The following is a 20095-nucleotide window of genomic DNA, read 5'->3' on the forward strand; positions in this document are numbered from 1 at the left end:
AAGCACTTATCATCATTTTTTAGGGAAAGCGTAGGTTCGAAGTACACAACTTCTCATTTCTACAGATGATTCCCAATGTTGCGCGATTCTCTATCAAAAAAAGAAAAAAAAAAATTAATACCTGTCATTTCACTCGTTTGCCTGGATCATTCGGTACCTGAGTATTGGTGTCAATGGCCAATTTATTTCACCTTCAGGTGTTTTCACCTTTCACCTCTTACAAATACGCGTACAGTCAAATGAATTCGTACAAAAACGGACCTCGAGATCTCATCCTGAGGTAGCCTTGAATGTGTCCCAATATCGAATCGAAAGGAACGGTGATTGAATTTTTATTATTATTCACATAGCACTTTTTTGCTAACGTGCTACGATTTGATCGAAACTTGAATTACGCTGTCCTAGAATTTCCGGAAATCATCGAAAGAGCGTTGAAGATACTTTTCACAGGATCATACTCGGCCGAAATGATGGATGAGGACAGCAACATTAAACACGGAATAAGATAATTGTATCGATCGATACTTACGAAATGGTTCGTATTGTTTATTCAGTGAGCAAAATTTTCCAGTTCCAACGTGCAATAGAATTTCGGTACTAATAGTAACTTCGGTACCATTTTTGAATGATTCAAAGCGGATGACGCGAGGGAATCGAACCCATATTTCGGATTGTTACGACGAATCAAACGGTCGAGACTTTAATAACACTGTACATTTTATTATTTTACCGTCAACAATGACCATACCCAACAAACTTCCTGACGAACGCAATTTCTGAACAAATCTGCAACATGCACCTACAGTATAACATTAATAATATATATAATAACATTATATAATTGTAACATTTTGAGGAATTTTCATTATACGACCTGCTGACGTATTTCTTTTGAATGTATATTGCAGCAGACAGTTTTTCTACGTTCGACAAATTTACAGACAAGTGTGGAAAGATTTTTCCAGCTCACAACTGCGTCTTTCGATCCGTTTTAGGTGCAATATCTCTTTAATAATATCGTTGTCGGATTGAATTCGTAGTCACGATCACATGCATGTGTTTACTGTTAATAAACGGACCCAGTGCGTTGCATGTAAGGAGCTAGAAATAATTCACAGAGCCGCCGTTGAAAAATTTCTACACGCTTTTCCAGGAGCATAATACTCTTTGACTATCGGGCGCCTCTCCGAACGGCGTCGAACCGTCAGACGCGACGTACTTGTTGACCTGGTAGTCCATCAAGACGTCGCAGTTGTAGATACCAGTCACCAGTTGCTACACAGATAGATTTGTAAATTAGTTTGATGTTCGATCATTGGAAATAAGTAGTATTTTCTCCAGAAGCTCTATTTTCATACCTCGTTTGCTCAAATTTCAAAATAAACAACGAGCAATCAAACTCCATAAGCAAGTCACCTGTGTAAGAGGGCTGGTGTTTGTTGCAAACACGCCGTCAAAGCCCTTCTGCCTGGCGACTCGAAACACATGTTCCTCCATCACCCTTACGAGAGCAACATTTTCAGCCGAAGTGAGTCTGCTGTTGGTTCCCATCATGAAGGAGTGGAAAATTTGTCCCTTTCCCTTCGGGAGTTGTTCTTCCAGAATCGGCCTCTCAAGGTACTCCAAAAACTCAAGTGTTACCATCAGCTTCGAATTTATCGTCACCTCAGGCTCGTCTCTCGCGTTCAAATTCAACGCGACGCTCAGCGCCTCGCCTGACGTCGATTTCACTACGAAACTCAATCCTTGCTCCACCAGAGGATCCCAAAGCTTGTCAATCAGTTCCGAGTAATCTTCTCGGTTAATGCCAGGCATCAACCACTTATCCAGGTCAGCTTTCAGGTAAAAACTGTCCGTGATCATCCTGTATTTCAAAGGTGAGAATAGATTAGATTTATTTCGAAGGAACTCAATCATCGCGAAAGCTTTTCGATCGACATAATTGATATGCATACTCACTCGATAACGTCTTTTCTATGTGAGTCATTAAGCTCCTCGAGGACGTAACGTTCTCCATCTTCGGACGCAGGCTCATCGAAGTCTGACTCCGAGTCGATCCTCATCCTCCGCAGTATCTCTCCCATGTTCTTCGCGCGTATGAAGTCAGTTATTCCGATGCGGTAGCCTTGGTCAAGAAGTCTGGTGACGGTGTAGACCGAATTCAAAGAGTTTCCCCCCAGATCGTAAAAGTTCGCGTCGATCGTCACCGCGGCTCGAGCGCTACTTCCGATCACCGATGCTACCGTGGGAAAAAGGACGCGGGCTAAAGGAAGAAGAGGCGGCGGGACATTTTCGTAGTCGCAATCGACGGCGATATCCTTTTCTGCGTAACAATGTGAATAAGAAGTTGAAGAAAAAGTAAAGTGGTGATTCAGTTTTCGATATCTTAGGATTATTTCTTCCTCACCGTTGCTCATCAATTCGTATTGCTTCAGTAGCATCTGTCTGTCAGTCTTTCCGTTCGTCAATAACGGAATCGAATCGATCACTATGACTTGCGGTATCATGTAAGGCGGTAAAATGGTCTTGAGATAAGATTCAATCTCCAATCCAAAAATACGGGTGTTGTATTTAGCCGTCACGAACGAAACGAGAGCCTGTAACAGGGCGAGCAATTCCTCATAGTGAATAAAGCTCAAACACTATCCGGCATTATTCGTGTACTCTTGACTAGACCAGAAAATTCTTAGTATTTCTATAACCAGCATCTCAATTTCCTTGTTGCTATAATAAGAAGTGCATTTCGAAATGTCTTCGAAAGGTTTTTATGCTCGCTGCAATGTTTTTCTCCTCCTATTTACCTGCGAAAGTTCACCGGGCTTAAAACACACGACGACCGCTTTGTCGACGGCGGGAAACGCTGCGACTGCTTTTTCAACCTCTGTGAGGTCAACCCGATGTCCTCGGACCTTCACTTGGGTGTCCATCCTCCCATCAAAAATCAATATACCGTCCACAATCCTCGCGTAGTCACCGGTACGATAAATCCTCGAGTATTCTGCAGGTGGAATAGTAACTTGGTTATTACTCAAGTAACACCCGGTCGATTTCGAAAATTTCTCGGTCGAAAGTCAACCGATCGAAGACTGACGAAGAAGGCATATTCGCAGCCAACGAAGCTCCCTACATGTCGACCGTACGTTTACGAAATAATGTCCGCTAAGTTGTCATTTTAGAGTCAATTACAACGACCAAGTCAACTATAAATTGACTTGTCGTAAAAATATCGTCAAGCCCAACGTTGAACTTAGTACAGTTACCGAAATCTGTTTTATGCCATTACGTTCTTTACGGCAAGTCCCGGGTACAATATCTAGTTTTTATTTTGATGTCGTCTTGATCTTGGTGACGTTTTTGAGGACATTTGCGGACGAATGAATCGGCACAGCTTCAATTTCTCGATCACCACGATTGACAGTCAAACAAATAGTCAGATTATGGTCAACATTACGACAATTGTGCTACCACGAACATCACGTAGCAGGGAAGAAAAGAATCAAGTCCATTTCTTTCATTCGCTTACCTGGATCCGAAGAATGTGGATTGTCCACGAAGCGATGCGGATCCCTTCCTTTTACATAACCGGCCGCCAAGTATTTACCTGCGCAAACCACCTCTCCCAATTCTCCTTGCGGCACGAGCCGCATATTCTTGTCCATAATGTAGACAATAAAGTTGTCTACCGGCTTACCTTCGAAATGAAACAAAATAATTCTCTTACACCTTATGCCGATCCTCTATCTTCGGATAAAAAGTGAACCGTGACTATTCGGTGATTGGAAACTCTGCTCACCAATCGGTAGTTTAGAAAGACCCTGGAGCTGTTTCGGATGATTGATTAAATGGTATGCAACATCGCCCGTGGTTTCTGTGATACCGTACATATTGACCAATGTGTGTTCACCGGATGGAAATGTGGCCACGAACTGTTCGGCCAATGAAACCGGTATGATTTCGCCTGAACATATCCAAAATTTCAGGCTCCGAAGGAGTTGCTTGTCCTTTTGCATATCCAGGTACATAAGAAGAGTCCTCAACAATGATGGTACTAGCACGAGACGTCCGATCTGCAGAAAACAGTTCGGTAATCAGGTAATTCAAGGTCAAAGAGAACAAAACGTTTGGTTTCCTTCCAGACCCTCGTGTCACGTGGTGGAAACTTGTGTTTCGAAACGTTTAATCACCTTGTGCTTATCCAGAAGCCGAACGAACCTCTGAGGGTCTCTTGTGACGTGTTTTGGAACAACGACGACGCTTCTTCCCTGAAGCAAAGGGCCCCAGATTTCGGGTACGCAGTCGACGAAAGTCAATGAAGTCTTGAAAGCGCAGCTCTCCTCTGTCGTCGAATAAGGCATAGCACTCCACAGCCAGCGAAGCCAATCCATCAGAGCCTCGTGGAACAGTTTAACGCCTGATTGAATGGCAGAAGTGGAATTGTTCAATTTCACCCCGACAAATTACTTTCTCTCAAATCTCCATTTTATCGACAACTCGGTACGAAGCGTGATTACAATGTACTTGCCTTTCGGCACCCCCGTGCTTCCCGAAGTGTATAAAATGATCGCCAGGTCTTGACACGCGTCCAAATCCATGTTCTGTGTCGACTCGTTGCTGGCTTCTTCCAGAAGCTTCTCGTACGTGATGGCAGGTGTGCTCTTGTACATTGTCATGTCGGCTGAAACGAATCAACAGAACAGATGAAAATTATTCAGAGTCATGAGGCACGCTTAGACGAGAGATTCTCTGGACCACTTTTCGCATACGAGTCATAGCCTGTGAACTTTCGGCCTCTATAAACGCATCTCACGTCCTGCGGATTCTTCACCTCTGTTAATTGCTAGAACTAAGATTTCGTAACATGAAAACGCTGAGAAGAGGAATTCGAAATTTCTTTTTCCAGCGTAGAAAGAGAAAGTTGTAGGTATGGGTGTTGATCGTAGCTGTTTATTCCGAATCTCGCTTTTCGATGTTAATTTGTCAATCTTAAACCTGGTGTATCCAACGCTTATTTCTCAAACCTCAGAGACAAGTCAATTTGTAAGCTGCGAGAAATCTACCATCGATTCTACTTTTCATAATGGATGGTCCTCACCTCCTTCTTCGGAGACCACGATGAGGGGCTCAGCCTCGGTGAGGATGTGCTCAACCCTGGGGGCCGGAAACTCTGGATCCAGGGGAAGGTAGGCCATCCCGGCCTTCAAGGTAGCCAGCACAAGAGTCAGAAGTCGGTCCGTAGGCTGCATCGAAATCGCCACGATGGCATCAACGCCGTTGATCGAGGATCGACGACAGCGTTTCGCGAGGACTCGTGACAGCTGATTGGTCCTCGCTTCGAGCTGATTGAAAGTCAACCTTGTTTCTTCGCCACGCTCATCTGCAAGGTGAGCATTACGCGATAGTCAAAATCTACGCACTTTCTCCACTTGCCTGATGAGTAAAAAAACACTTTCTTATTATTGAATGCTCACTCACAAGGAAGGTCACCTTACTGTACCCCCACAACCTGGGTCAAAAAAATTATATTTTGTAGTTCACACCAAAGTATGAACCCTCAAAAAAAATTAGCGGCCCACTCGCATATTTAAGGGGTGAAATTAATTCTCAAAAATCGGTGGTTTTTTCGTTTTTCGCTGATATCTTCGAAACAAAAATAGATACGTCAAAAGTTTAAATAGCAAAGTTGTTCATTTTTTAGTGCTCTGCAATAGTATGTAGTCGAAAATTGGAAACAATTTTTTTATTTATTTTTTTCAAAGAAGTGTTTTTTAATACATTTTTCGTCATTTGATCACTGAAAAAGTTCTTATTTCGCCTGAAAATTAAACAAGGTTGACAAATCCGTCAAACGGAATCAGTTTACATTTATATATAGGTTTAGTAAATCCAAATATGCTATTCCACCCTTATCGTAAAATACTCATAAATCTTTTACATCTAATTTAGTTTTGTGCATCCATTTTAGTACAAGCGAATAAGTATCACATGATTTTTTTTTCATTTTATATAAAACTTTATTTAACATGCATGTCGTCTTTTTATTTACTAGAAACCTTTAATTCATATATTATATAGCTATTAAAATGTCTAGTAAAATCATGACAGGAAAAAAAGCAGACAATGCACTTATCTGTTTCTTCATTTCGTATTATGGAATGTATTCATTGCAATAATGATACTCCTCAAAGAAGTGTTTGAGAAACAAAGATTTTTTGCACCACGAACATGTTATAACAGCTGAATCACCACAAATGTGACATCGTGGTTCCGAATTATCTCCAAAACCAAACGTCACCGGATTGATGAACTCAGGGGGTGTTTTTTCTGTGTACCCATTTTTGTACCATGCATATTTAAGCATATTAATATAACGCGGGGAAGACAGTTGATTGTGAACAAGTGACTGCAGTTTGATGATGTTATTCCTTAAATGCAGATTTATATCGCTACCGGAAAGAATTACTATATCTGAAGAATGCCGAACAAAATTTTTCCATATTCGAAAACCAAACACATCTAACGGTTGTATTTGTCCTGTTGTCCCTTTTGGAATAATTTTTAATACAATTTTTTTGTTAGGAGGAGTTACCGCATCAACTACTTCTGAACAGTGTCCACTCCAGGAGTCGATTAAAAGCGCACTGTTGTCGCCAACATTTGCAAAATAGATTTCGGTTAGCCACTGCTTTAAATGATCTGTCGAAAAAACGAAAGAAATATTTTATTTGATTTGGTTCGCAATATTTAATATGCCACAAGAATGTATAATTTAAATAGTTCTTACCTGATGTTAACTTTCCAGATTTCGATGCCGAAACAAAAACGTTTGTGGGTTTGAACAACGTTTTTTCTACGCGTGGGCCAAAGTCACGACCGATTTCTTTTAATACAAGATATAACGGTGAAAGTGATTTTCCATCGGCGGATATCGTTGGTTGAATCGTATAACAATGAGTTGTTGAAGATATCGATTGAACAACGCATTCAATTTCTTTTGATCCTTGGTTTGCAAGAGTGCGACCAGAATGCATTTCAAATTGAAATCCACTTTGATCTGAATTGTAAACGTTTTCCAGACCAAAGTCGTTGATCACAGATTTAATGTTATTTGTAAACTCTTCAGCTGTTTTTTTAAGATTTTTTGAGTCTTCTAAAGTTTTCGGGTGATAAATTTTGTAATTTTCCGAGACGTAATGCGATGTGCTTTTTTGAACTTATTCACACATTTTTTTGACGCTTTGAATCGTGCATCGGAATTCATGAAATTTTTATGTGCGGTCAAAGCTCATCGTCGCAAATCAATATCGTGTACTATCTTGCCACATTCAGTTGCTTCAACGAAGCGATTTAAAGTATATTGAGATATCTCATTTAATTTTTACTTCAAAAGTCCCACCTTTATTGATTTGATGAGCCCAACGCTTGAACTGTGTTTTAGAAATCACTTTTTTAAAACGGTGTGCAACTGTACGAATATTTAAATTTTTTGTTTTTCCACTTCTCAAAAACTCCACAGCTTTCTTGTTGTAATCGAATGAAATCTCATCTTCATTTTTTGTACATTGAGAGTCATCTGCCTCATCAGATGAAATTGAATCCCATTCCAATTCACTGTCTTCTATACTTTCAGGCTCATGGTGTTTGAATTGTTCTTGAAATTCCAAGCTTTCGTCTTCTTCAATTTCGATTCTCGCGTATGTGCTTATGCTTTCAATTAAAAACTCTTTAATTGTATCTGCTAATTTTATTTCATTCTCATTCAGCCAAGAGTCAGTTTATACAGAGCCTCATTATTTTCTGATATGACGGTATTAAACATCTCAGATAGGATATCATGAAAAAATAAAACGTATTTCAAACAGTCGACCTCACAGTTTGATTATGATAAGAACGTGTAATTAGTGCAAATCTACAAAAAAAATTGCGTTTGAAAAAATAACTCTCCGGTTCCATGACCTCTTGAGACGTAAAAAACCAATGTAGATTGATATCATTAAATGTGGAGTCGGAACAATTACGTTTTATTATGAAATGATAGAGAAAGATGTGTAAAAAACCCGTTTTTTTATGAAAAAAAAAACAAAAATATTCTATATAATTTCCGACTACACAATATTGCAGAGCACTGAAAAATGAACAACTTTGCTATTCAAACTTTTGCCGTATCTATTTTTGTTTCGACGATATCAGCGAAAAACGAAAAAACCACCGATTTTTAAGAATTAATTTCACCCCTTAAATATGCGAGTGGGCCACTAATTTTTTGTAAGGGTTTATACTTTGGCGTGAACTACAAAATATAATTTTTTTGACCCAGGTTGTGGGGGTACAGTAAGGTAATCTTCCTTGTCAGTCAACATTTCTTTACCCTGAATAGCAGAGCTTTATTCTTAGAAACAAGTAAAAACTTATTTCTACAAGAATTTCAGCGGCGAGACCTTACGCAGTTCAAGATCCTCAAAAATAATAACAAAGTGATTGTGCGATACGTGTCACTCGACGAACAAATTTACCTTCGTAGATAATTGCCGTGTGATTTGGATTGTTGACTGCCACTTGAGAGAATACTTTATGAATGAAAACCTCCTCGTTGCTTCTGTCGACAGTGTTCCCCTTGAGAACTGACTGATGTTTGGACGAACTCATCTGAATTTTACACCGATAAATCGCAAAACAATTAACATTTCCCATTTGAATTTCGAAATAGTAAAAACTGTGCTATTTCGTGGTTTTCACGGTAGTTTTTTCACGATTTGATGGTCTTGCACAAATTATTCACCCTTCGTAGTCACACCGGGTAAAATCGACCCATTGATCATCTTTCGGCCTAACGATAAATATCTAATAGTAACTGGGGTCAAACGAGACTTCAATCATAATATGCTTGGGGATTGAAGTGGGTATACACTATAAGTACGGAATCGACTTTTCGTACACAATTCAGAATCTTTAGATGACGTCCCACATCCTTTCGATCCTCACCGGACGGATAGTTGTCTCGTGATATTTTTTTTTTTTAAACCATGGAATTATTTAGAACTGTGACTACGAAGGGACAATGAAACGGTCAGGTGAAAAAATATGCAGATAAACAGATGTCAGACAAGTCTATTCGGTGTCAGACGGTTTAAAGTTTGGAACTTGGTTTGAGGCTGAGTGACCGTTAGATTACGTTGAATATCGATTCCCAGTTACGTGATTAACAAATCTCAAACAATTACAATGCAGTGTATAAGATTCTGGATGAAGAAAATAAGACTTACCCTGGTCGGATGAATCTGATTGAATGCTGCTACTAAATGTATTATCTAGCAAATTGTTTTATCGTGGAGCTCTTTTATGTTAACTCGTCGCCGGGCGATCTCGCTATGCCGGAAATTAAGCTTGAATTGAAAATGGTATAGTATAATATGCGAACAAGTGGTATACTCTCTAAAAGTAACGTCACGAACTCTCATTATCATTCCGCTAGTATTCGCAAGTAGCGTTTGCGTAAACTGGTTTTTAACTGTGAGTTTGTAGGTGTAGGACATAAAAACTGGCATGTGAGTTTTATCCCTGAATTTTTTTAACGCAAAAAAAAATTGTCGACAAAGAATTATTGTATCTTCTGGGAACTCTATGCAATAACGATGAAAGATGGGTGACTTGTAGATATTGCCCTTGGCGAAAATAATTTCTACACCAAATTACGAAGAATTGCCGACCGTAGAAGATCGTAGAAAATATTAGCAAATCGTAAGAAAGTGTAAAAGATTGTACATAATCGTGATAAATTGTTGTATTCTTCTTGGAAGAGTTGAAATTTCTATGAAAAATTATGAAAACTGCATATTGGAAGTAGATTAAATATTTCTTTTTTTTCCTAGAGTTTCGTAGAAGATTACTTGGATCAACGAAAAATTACGAATATCTACCACTTTTTGTGAAATATAATTTCAATTTTGGACCCGCACGTTACGAATTTTTTTTTTTCCGTACAATCGCGTCGAACTTTATAGAAAAGTGCAAATTGTGACGAAAAATTACGAAAATCTAGAATTTTCCTACGAAAACTGGTTACAATTTCGGACCTCAACCATCCACTAAACGTCGCATCTCTCTCACACGGAAATTTTATTGCAGAGAAGTTAAGTTCCGAGCAAAGTTTGGGTCTATATTCTCATCTTCTAAATACGATTTAGATAGATTTAGAGAATCTATCGTATACCTTAGAACTCATCGTATCTCAATTAGGTGAATCTTGAGAGAAAAAAATAACGACTAATAATACGATGATCCACGAAAAACTACGATTTTTGACTTATATCAAGTGCTATAAGTAAATGAAAATTACACTGATCTACGATAATGTGAGAAAGAGTACAATGTTTCACGAAAAAGTACAATAATCTACAAAGAAATATAGTTTTGTCCGAATATCAAGACCAAAAAGTCAAGGAAAATACGCTAATACACGGATAATCTACAAAAAAGTAGGATTTTATCACGAAAATGTACAATAATCTACAAAAAAAAATATGAAAAAGTACAATAATCTACGAGAAAATTCTATGCTTAGTTTTGACGCACGTGTCCAATTCGGAGTTTAGCGTAGAAATTATTTCTACCGAAGACGCGTATTATTAATAGTATTCGATTTCGATTACCACATCATATTAATGGTTATTCCTAAACGTTAACGGTATTTTTGGATGCCTTAGCTGTACCCATTAGACTAATTCTCTGAACTCGTGTAAAAGTCATCTGGGTTTAAACGATATCGTAATTCATTTGGAATTTCACTTCACTACAACCACGTTTCCTTATTTATACTTAGATATCGAAACAAGTTTAAGCGATTCTGCGTATTATGTGCTGAAGACGTATACCAGACTTATTAATTCATACCCAGCTTTACGTTGATTTGTAAACAAGATTATTACCGTCCGGCCTTGATGCTGAGAACCTGAAAAGATTCCGCTAGAACGAACTTTGAGCCCGTTAGACATTGAAGAATAAAATGTTTCAATTTTTTAAACATATCATTCAAATGATTGGGAAACCACACGACCCGTGATGTCCGAAATTCATTTAGTCCCAGGCTAAGGATAAGCGCGTCAATTGATACTAAAATAATCAAAATCCGTCAATCCATCTAGAAGAGATTGTCATTTTCATTTATTTTCATAATCGTCCGACGTTCACGATAAAGAACCTTGTTCCAAACTGGGCCCCTGATCTACACAAATGTTTTGTAAAGCGGCGCATGGTGCTAGTCGAGTATAACAACGACAAAAATATTTTAACTTGCGAACATGCGTGCTTTACAAGATATAGTTAATCGTAGTTCGTCAAAAATGGACTTTCGTCGGAGGTGTCAAGCGTTAAAAAAATGTTCTCTATGTGTTCGTTTCGTGACTTTAGACATTTTTATAGGTGCTTAACATATCTCAGTTACCAAAGTATCGTTAGAATGTGTGCACAACGTACCGCAGTACAGGAACCACAGTAAAACTTTCAATTAAAAAAAAGATTAAACACGTTCTGCAACTTGTGATATTAACCGGTTTATTGTTACGAGTTCTTGCAGTTTTTGTGCCAGAACTCGTAGCCACATACAACCGACCAAATAAGACAAAAATTGCTAGCCGGCGGGTTTTTTTCTGGGTGTCTGATTTCGTTTCAGAAGTTGTTTGTTGAATTAGTCATCCTTTGATCGATTGACTGGCAATGACGCGTGAATGCACAGAAAAAGAAAGCGGCTAGACTGATGATGACGCGTACATGCACATTTTTTAATAACTCTGTTAATTCTCGATGGATTTTGAAAGCAGGATTAAAAAATTCAATACCACGGATTCAATATATTATGGCAGCTGCAAAATACCTGTAATTAACAAAGGTCAAAGAGTGTAATAAATCTTTCGAAACCTGCAAAATAGAGGATCCAAAGTAGAGGCGGCACTACTTGAAAACCATAAAAGTACACCAAATGTTCAACTTGAATGCAATGAAAAAAAAACCCTATTTTATTGTACTTGAAACTACATTTTAACATTACTCGGAAATTAGATCGACCATTCCTGGTATTCTAAAAACTCAAATGTTACTTTTGATCGTTACCCACGCGTCCACGTAATATTGGTCCAACGTTGTTCCAACGGTGGCTTAACGTTAGTTTATACTCTTAACTTATTCGTAAGATTTGAACCTCATCCAAATAAATCTTATCAGAAAATTTTCACAGGAATATTGTGATTATGTTAGTTTAAGTACTGAAAAAGAGCTCCAACGGTCGGCGATGAGAGAACATGTGCAGGGACGTTTTGTTGTCTCTTCTCCGCGAAAGATTCCCAGCTCGCACACCATCGTCTTAGAATGTTGGAAGTTTTTTTTCTCCAGCCGTATACTATCAGATTCTCGAAACTAATATAAGGATATCTTGGTTAGACTTTTCTAGCTCGTTGGAAGAAAACTGAAATGATTAATGTTTGGATAAAACCTGTAGAGTTCCCTATCAAGAGTTGATGGGACTAAAATGTAATAAGTTTCAAGGGATTCCAATACATACAGGTAAGACTCTACAGAGATATACGACATCTCAGAACCATGGTTGTGAGTAATTAATTACTTTTGTAATGAAATTTTTGCTGGATTTTAGAAAGTGAAATACTATTCTTCGAACTCGTGGTACAGAATGTGAAGATTGGTGTGGCCCCGCAGTCTTCATTTCAATTTGGGCAATTGTCGTATACATAATATTGGTAGTGTACGATGATGCGTATTACTTTGAATGTTATGTCAGAGACAGGTTCCTTCATTCATTCCAATCCATCAAAACAAGTATAAACGATTCGTCGTACGACGTTGAAGCCTATTGTAGGTAAGCCATAACCAGATTCATTGATTTATTCCAGACTATAGGTTAAATTTTAAACAAGTTGTCTATTCAGCTGAACTTGATGCTGCCAGCCTAAGTCTTAATGCCACCACAATTTCCGCTAATAGTAAGATGCGCTGTCAGCCCATACACATTAACATATACGAACAGCAATGATGAAACTTGTTTATTTTTTCATTTGAATAAGTACAAACCACAAGGCCGATTAAAAATTCCAAAATCAGTTTATACTCAAGCTGCGAAGTGCCGATTGAGACTGAAATCATTGGAATCCCTCAATCCATCGCGAAGACACCATAATTTTTATTTATTTTTTATCTTCATTCTCATAACTCAAAAACTACTCAATTCATCAGCCCCAAAATTTGATCAGTTCCAAGAGAAGCAAAATCCTGTCGATTGAAACCGAGATCATTAAAATCCGTTGATTTGTTCCCGGGATTTCGTCGGATAAAAATTGGTTACACGCAAGTCTTGATACCTTGAAAAAGGCGTGTCGTCGAGATCTTGTAAAAACTCGACTTTTTATTTTCGGGGTGATAATAATTATTCTTGCAACAAAAAAAGCGGAATGTTAAGAAAATACTTGCGTGGTCTTTGAAGAATCGGAAGATTATTTAGATTTACAAAATAGATCCTCAAAATTTTTATTATATTCATTCACTACAAAGAGTCTAGCCGAATAAGTATGTCGAGAATCACTCGGAAGATTTTCGGCGGAAAATCGAGGCGAAAGATTCGTCATTCAGTGAAACTCGTTTCGACCAAATTCGACAATCCTCTGGCCTTCCTCTCCAACGCGAACTGATTTTTTATTTTTATAAACTATTTAGTGTGGTGAATCCAAGTAGAAAACGAATGAAGTTTTTTTCGTATTTTTAGTAGGATAAAATAGACAAGCACTTATCATCATTTTTAGGGAAAGCGTGGGTTCGAAGTACACAACTTCTCATTTTTTCAGATGATTCCCATTGTTGCGCCATTCTCTGTCAAAAGAAGAAAAAAAAATGAATACCTTTTATTTCACTCGTTTGCCTGGATCATTCGGTACCTGAGTAATTGGTATCAATGGCCAATTTATTTCACCTTCAGGCACGCTCTTACAAATACGCGTACAGTCGAATGAATTGGTACAAAAACGGACCTCGATATCTCATCCTGAGGTAGCCTTGAATGTGTCCCAATATCGAATCGAAAGGAACGGTGATTGAATTTTTATTATTATTCACATAGCACTTTTTTGCTAACGTGCTACGATTCGATCGAAACTTGAATTACGCTGTCCTAGAATTTCCGGAAATCATCGAAAGAGCGTTGAAGATACTTTTCACAGGATCATACTCGGCCGAAATGATGGATGAGGACAGCAACATTAAACACGGAATAAGATAATTGTATCGATCGATACTTACGAAATGGTTCGTATTGTTTATTCAGTGAGCAAAATTTTCTAGTTCCAACGTGCAATAGAATTTCGCTACTTATTTCTAATCCCGACGGTACTTTTATCAGATGTGCCAACACACCAGATCAGTTTACCATTTTTGAATGATCCAAAGCGGATGACGCGAGGGAATCGAAACCATATTTCAGATTGTTACGACGAATCAAACGGTCGAGACTTGAATAACACTGTACATTTTATTATTTTACCGTCAACAATGACCATACCCAACAAACTTCTTGACGAACGCAATTTCTGAACAAATCTGCAACATGCACCTATGGTATAACTAATTGTAACATTTTGAGGAATTTTCATTATACGACATGCTGACGTATTTCTTTGAATGTATATTGCAGCAGACAGTTTTTCTACGTTCGACAAATTTACAGACAAGTGTGGAAAGATGTTTCCAGCTCACAAGTGCGTCTTTCGATCCGTTTTATCTCTTGATTAATATCGTTGTCGGATTGAATTCGTAGTCACGATCACATGCATGTGTTTACTGTTAATAAACGGACCCAGTGCGTTGCATGTAAGGAGCTAGAAATAATTCACAGAGCCGCCGTTGAAAAATTTCTACACGCTTTTCCAGGAGCATAATACTCTTTGACTATCGGGCGCCTCTCCGAACGGCGTCGAACCGTCAGACGCGACGTACTTGTTGACCTGGTAGTCCATCAAGACGTCGCAGTTGTAGATACCAGTCACCAGTTGCTACACAGATAGATTTGTAAATTAGTTTGATGTTCGATCATTGGAAATAAGTAGTATTTTCTCCAGAAGCTCTATTTTCATACCTCGTTTGCTCAAATTTCAAAATAAACAACGAGCAATCAAACTCCATAAGCAAGTCACCTGTGTAAGAGGGCTGGTGTTTGTTGCAAACACGCCGTCAAAGCCCTTCTGCCTGGCGACTCGAAACACATGTTCCTCCATCACCCTTACGAGAGCAACATTTTCAGCCGAAGTGAGTCTGCTGTTGGTTCCCATCATGAAGGAGTGGAAAATTTGTCCCTTTCCCTTCGGGAGTTGTTCTTCCAGAATCGGCCTCTCAAGGTACTCCAAAAACTCAAGTGTTACCATCAGCTTCGAATTTATCGTCACCTCAGGCTCGTCTCTCGCGTCCAAATTCAACGCGACGCTTAGCGCCGCGCCTGACGTCGATTTCACTACGAAACTCAATCCTTGCTCCACCAGAGGATCCCAAAGCTTGTCAATCAGTTCCGAGTAATCTTCTCGGTTAATGCCAGGCATCAACCACTTATCCAGGTCAGCTTTCAGGTAAAAACTGTCCGTGATCATCCTGTATTTCAAAGGTGAGAATAGATTAGATTTATTTCGAAGGAACTCAATCATCGCGAAAGCTTTTCGATCGACATAATTGATATGCATACTCACTCGATAACGTCATTTCTATGTGAGTCATTAAGCTCCTCGAGGACGTAACGTTCTCCATCTTCGGACGCAGGCTCATCGAAGTCTGACTCCGAGTCGATCCTCATCCTCCGCAGTATCTCTCCCATGTTCTTCGCGCGTATGAAGTCAGTTATTCCGATGCGGTAGCCTTGGTCAAGAAGTCTGGTGACGGTGTAGACCGAATTCAAAGAGTTTCCCCCCAGATCGTAAAAGTTCGCGTCGATCGTCACCGCGGCTCGAGCGCTACTTCCGATCACCGATGCTACCGTGGGAAAAAGGACGCGGGCTAAAGGAAGAAGAGGCTGCGGGACGTTTTCGTAGTCGCAATCGACGGCGATATCCTTTTCTGCGTAACAATGTGAATAAGAAGTTGAAGAAAAAGTAAAGTGGTGATTCAGTTTTCGATATCTTAGGATTATTTCTTCCTCACCGCTGCTCATCAATTCGTATCGCTTCAAAAGCCTCTGTCTGTCAGCCTTTCCGTTTTCCAATAACGGAATGGAATCGATCACTATGACATGCGGTATCATGTGAGGAGGTAAGATGGTGCGGAGATGAGATTCAATATCTGATCCGGAAACACGGGTGTTGTTTTTAACCGTCACGTACGAAACGAGAGCCTGTAACAGGGTCAGCAATCCGTCAGAGTGAACAAAACTTGAACACTATCCGGCACTATTCGTATACTCTTGACTCAAGCCGATCATAGAGCAGGATTGTCAGTATTTCTATTACCAGCATCGATGTTTCCTTGTCGGTACGATAAGAAATGTATTTCGCAATGTCTTTGAAAGGTTTTTATGCTCTTTGTACTCTTTTTCTTTTTCCATTTACCTGCGAAAGTTCACCGGGTTTGAAACAGAGGACGACCGTTTTGTCGACGGCAGGAGATGCCAGGACAGCTTTTTCCACTTCTGCGATGTCGACCCGATGTCCTCGGACCTTAATTTGGTTGTCCATTCTGCCTTCGTAAATTAATATGCCTTTCACAATCCTCGCGTAGTCACCGGTACGATAAATCCTCGAGTATTCTGCAGGTGGAATAGTAACTTTATTATTTTTCCACCAACACCGGTTCACTTCATATTTGGCTTATTTCGGGCAGAAATAATTCGGGTGTATCCGAAGCCAATAGTTGACTATATGTCAATCATACGTTCACAAATGCTCGCTAAATTGTACATTCTTTGTCGGTAATGATGTACAAGTCGACTGTGGATTGACTTGTAGTCAAAATACAGGCAAGCAAAAGTTCGAAATTGCTAGTGACAAAACTTTGTAATTATTAGTAACAAGTTTCGAAAGAGTTGTTCTAATTTTTTACTTTTGGGAACAAGGCTGCTGAGGCCTGGTTATAATTACCGGAATTCGAAGCCGCCATTTTGAATCCCTAATATCAAATTTTTTAATTCTTCTTTCGAATTTGGATTCAGTCATCTCCGAAACGGAAGTGTACCAATTTTCGCTCAAATCAATTGAGAAATATCAGAGTTATTACAAAAAGGTTTATGCGTGATCTGTTACCGGTCAACCAATCAAGTGGTCAAATGTCGACAAGTGTGCTACTCTGGGTATCGGATAGCTGGCAAAAAAAGGAATCGAGTACATGTCCGTGTCTTTCATTTACTCACCTGGATCCGAAGAATGTGGATTGTCCACGAAACGATGCGGATCTCTTCCTTTTACGTAACCGGTCGCCAAGTATTTCCCTGCGCAAACCACCTCGCCCAATTCTCCTGGCGGCACGAGTTGCAGCTTCTTATCCACAACATATAGAATGCAGTTCTCTGCCGGCTTACCTTGGAAACGGAATTAAAGATTTCTGGATAATATTCGAGCCATGTTCATTCGGTGATTGAAAACTCTCTGCTTACCAATCGGTACTTTGTCCAGACCCTCGAGCTGTTTCGGGTGATTCATCAAATGATATGTGACATCGCCCGCAAGCTCAGTGCAACCCCATAAATTGGCCAACGTGTGTTCGCCTGATGGGAATGTGGCCAAGAATTGTTCGGCCACTGGAAGAGGTAAGACTTCGCCAGCACAAATCCAGAGTTTCAAGTTTTGAAGGAGATGCTTGTCCTGCTGCATGTCCAGATACATCAGGATAGTCCTTAACAATGACGGGACTTGTGCCAGCCGTTCGATCTGCAGAAACAGTTCGATAGTCAGGTATTTCAAGGTCAAAGGAAAGGAGAGTTTCGTCTTCTTTCCGAATCTCGTTTCACGTGGCCGAATCTTCTGATTCGGATCGTTTAATCACCTTGTGTTTCTCCAAAAGTTGAACGAGCCTCTGAGGGTCCCTTGTGATGTGCTTTGGAACAACGACGATGCACCTTCCCTGAAGCAAAGGGCCCCAGATTTCGGGCACACTGTCGACGGAAGTCACAGTTGCTTTGAAAACGCATCTTTCCTCTGTCGGCGAATAAGGCACCACATTCCACTGCCAGCGAAGCGAATTTATCAGAGTCTCGTGGAGCAGTTTAACGCCTGGCGAAAAATGCAGAAATTGAATCCTTCTTTTTCGTTCCAAGAAATTTCCTTCTTTGGAACCTCCAAGCTCACGTCAGCTCAAATTTCAGCCAAATCACAATGTACTTGCCTTTCGGCACCCCCGTGCTTCCCGAAGTGTATAAAATGATCGCTAGGTCTTGACACGCGTCCAAATCCATGTTCTGTGTCGACTCGTTGCTGGCTTCTTCCAGAAGCTTCTCGTACGTGATGGCCGGTGTGCCCTCGTATATTGTCATGTCGGCTGAAACGAATCAACAGAATAGATGAAAATTATTCAGAGTCATGAGGCACGCTTAGACGAGAGATTCTCTGGACCACTTTTCGCATACGAGTCATTGCCTGTGAACTTTTGGCTTCTATAAACGCATCTCACGTCCTGCGGATTCTTTACCTCCGTTAATTGCTAGAACTGAGATTTCGTAACATGAAAACGCTGAGAAGAGGAATTCGAAATTTCTTTTTCCAACGTAGAAAGAGAAAGTTGTAGGTATGGGTGTTGATCGTAGCTGTTTATTCCGAATCTCGCTTTTCGATGTTAATTTGTCAATCTTAAACCTGGTGTATCCAACGCTTATTTCTCGAACCTCAGAGACAAGTCAATTTGTAAGCTGCGATGAATCTATCATCGATTCCACTTTCCATAATGGATCGTCCCTCACCTCCTTCTTCGGTGACCACGATGAGGGGCTCAGCCTCGGTGAGAATGTGCCTAACCCTGGGAACCGGAAACTCTGGATCCAGGGGAAGGTAGGCCATCCCGGCCTTCAAGGTAGCCAGCAAGAGGGTCGGAAGTCGGTCCGTAGGCCGCATCGAAATCGCCACGATTGCATCAACGCCGTTGATCAAGGATCGACGACAGCGTTTCGCCAGGACTCGTGACAGCTGATTGGTCCTCGCTTCGAGCTGACTGAAAGTCAACCTTGTTTCTTCGCCACGCTCATCTGCAAGGTGAGCATCACGCGATAGTCAAATATACGCACTTTCCCCACTTGCCTGATGAGTAAAAAAACACTTTCTCATTATTGAATGCTCACTCAGTCAACATTTCTTTACCCTGAATAGCAGAGCTTCATTCTTAGAAATAAGTAAAAACTCATTTCTACAAGAATTTCAGCGGCGAGACCTTACGCAGTTCAGGACCCTCAACAACAATAACAAAGTGATTGTGTGATACGTCTCACATGATGAAAAAATTTACCTTCGTAGATAATTGCCGTATGATTTGGATTGTTGACTGCCACTTGAGAGAATACTTTATGAATAAAAACCTTCTCGTTGCTCCTGTCAATTCTGCTCCCCTTGAGAACTGAATGATGTTTGGACGAACTCATCTAAATTTTAGACCGATAAATCGCACAACAATTAATATTTCCCGTTTGAATTTCGAAATAGTAAAAAATGTATCAATTTCAATCGGCCGACTCGTGGTTTTTCAGGTAGATTCCAGAAGAAAAATAAGACTTACAGTGATTGGATTCGTCTGATTAAATGCTCCGGTTGAAATTATCACCCAGCAGCTTGCTTTAATGTGGATCAATTTCTTGCTAGCTCGTCACTGGGCGCTCTCGCAAGTGCGAAAAATGGTCTTTCATAGCAATAAAATTGAAAATGTAAAGTATGATTTGCGGGTAAGTGTTTACCTTCGAGAGGTCTTAGTGGTTACATTTCATTGCCATTTCGACACTCTGTCACTGTCATCCGAATGAATGTGTGTTTAACACCTGAATAATCTTCAACAGGATATAAAATTACTGTAGCATTTGGGAACACTTTGCAATAACATCGCCAGATGCGTGATTGATACATAATACACACGTACTACTATTGTTATTGATTGC

At 39.8% G+C, this 20095-nt stretch overlaps 3 protein-coding genes across 3 annotated transcripts; all 3 read right to left on the reverse strand.

Annotated features, from left to right (window-relative positions):
* Window positions 1-699: 699 nt before the first annotated feature.
* Window positions 700-19588, reverse strand: LOC107226911 (dimodular nonribosomal peptide synthase). The gene is made up of 16 exons (XM_046735174.1): window positions 19456-19588; window positions 18917-19198; window positions 18346-18498; window positions 18007-18233; window positions 17618-17891; window positions 17375-17542; window positions 16757-16774; window positions 9446-9450; window positions 4185-4262; window positions 3794-4067; window positions 3524-3691; window positions 2802-2998; window positions 2408-2597; window positions 1960-2323; window positions 1417-1864; window positions 700-1275 (listed from the first exon to the last, which is right to left on the reverse strand). The coding sequence occupies exons 1-16, from the start codon at window positions 19586-19588 to the stop codon at window positions 1138-1140; spliced, it is 3117 nt and encodes a 1038-aa protein (XP_046591130.1). The 3' UTR covers window positions 700-1137.
* LOC124293636 lies at window positions 5434-7301 on the reverse strand. Its single transcript, XM_046735181.1, has 2 exons — window positions 6782-7301; window positions 5434-6693 (listed from the first exon to the last, which is right to left on the reverse strand). The coding sequence occupies exons 1-2, from the start codon at window positions 7026-7028 to the stop codon at window positions 6146-6148; spliced, it is 795 nt and encodes a 264-aa protein (XP_046591137.1). The 5' UTR covers window positions 7029-7301; the 3' UTR covers window positions 5434-6145.
* LOC107228181 (plipastatin synthase subunit B) lies at window positions 14503-16750 on the reverse strand. The gene is made up of 5 exons (XM_046735180.1): window positions 16578-16750; window positions 16174-16363; window positions 15726-16089; window positions 15183-15630; window positions 14503-15041 (listed from the first exon to the last, which is right to left on the reverse strand). The coding sequence occupies exons 1-5, from the start codon at window positions 16701-16703 to the stop codon at window positions 14904-14906; spliced, it is 1266 nt and encodes a 421-aa protein (XP_046591136.1). The 5' UTR covers window positions 16704-16750; the 3' UTR covers window positions 14503-14903.
* Window positions 19589-20095: the final 507 nt, after the last annotated feature.

Source organism: Neodiprion lecontei, chromosome 3 (genome assembly GCF_021901455.1).
Source record: "Neodiprion lecontei isolate iyNeoLeco1 chromosome 3, iyNeoLeco1.1, whole genome shotgun sequence".
NCBI lineage: Eukaryota > Metazoa > Arthropoda > Insecta > Hymenoptera > Diprionidae > Neodiprion > Neodiprion lecontei.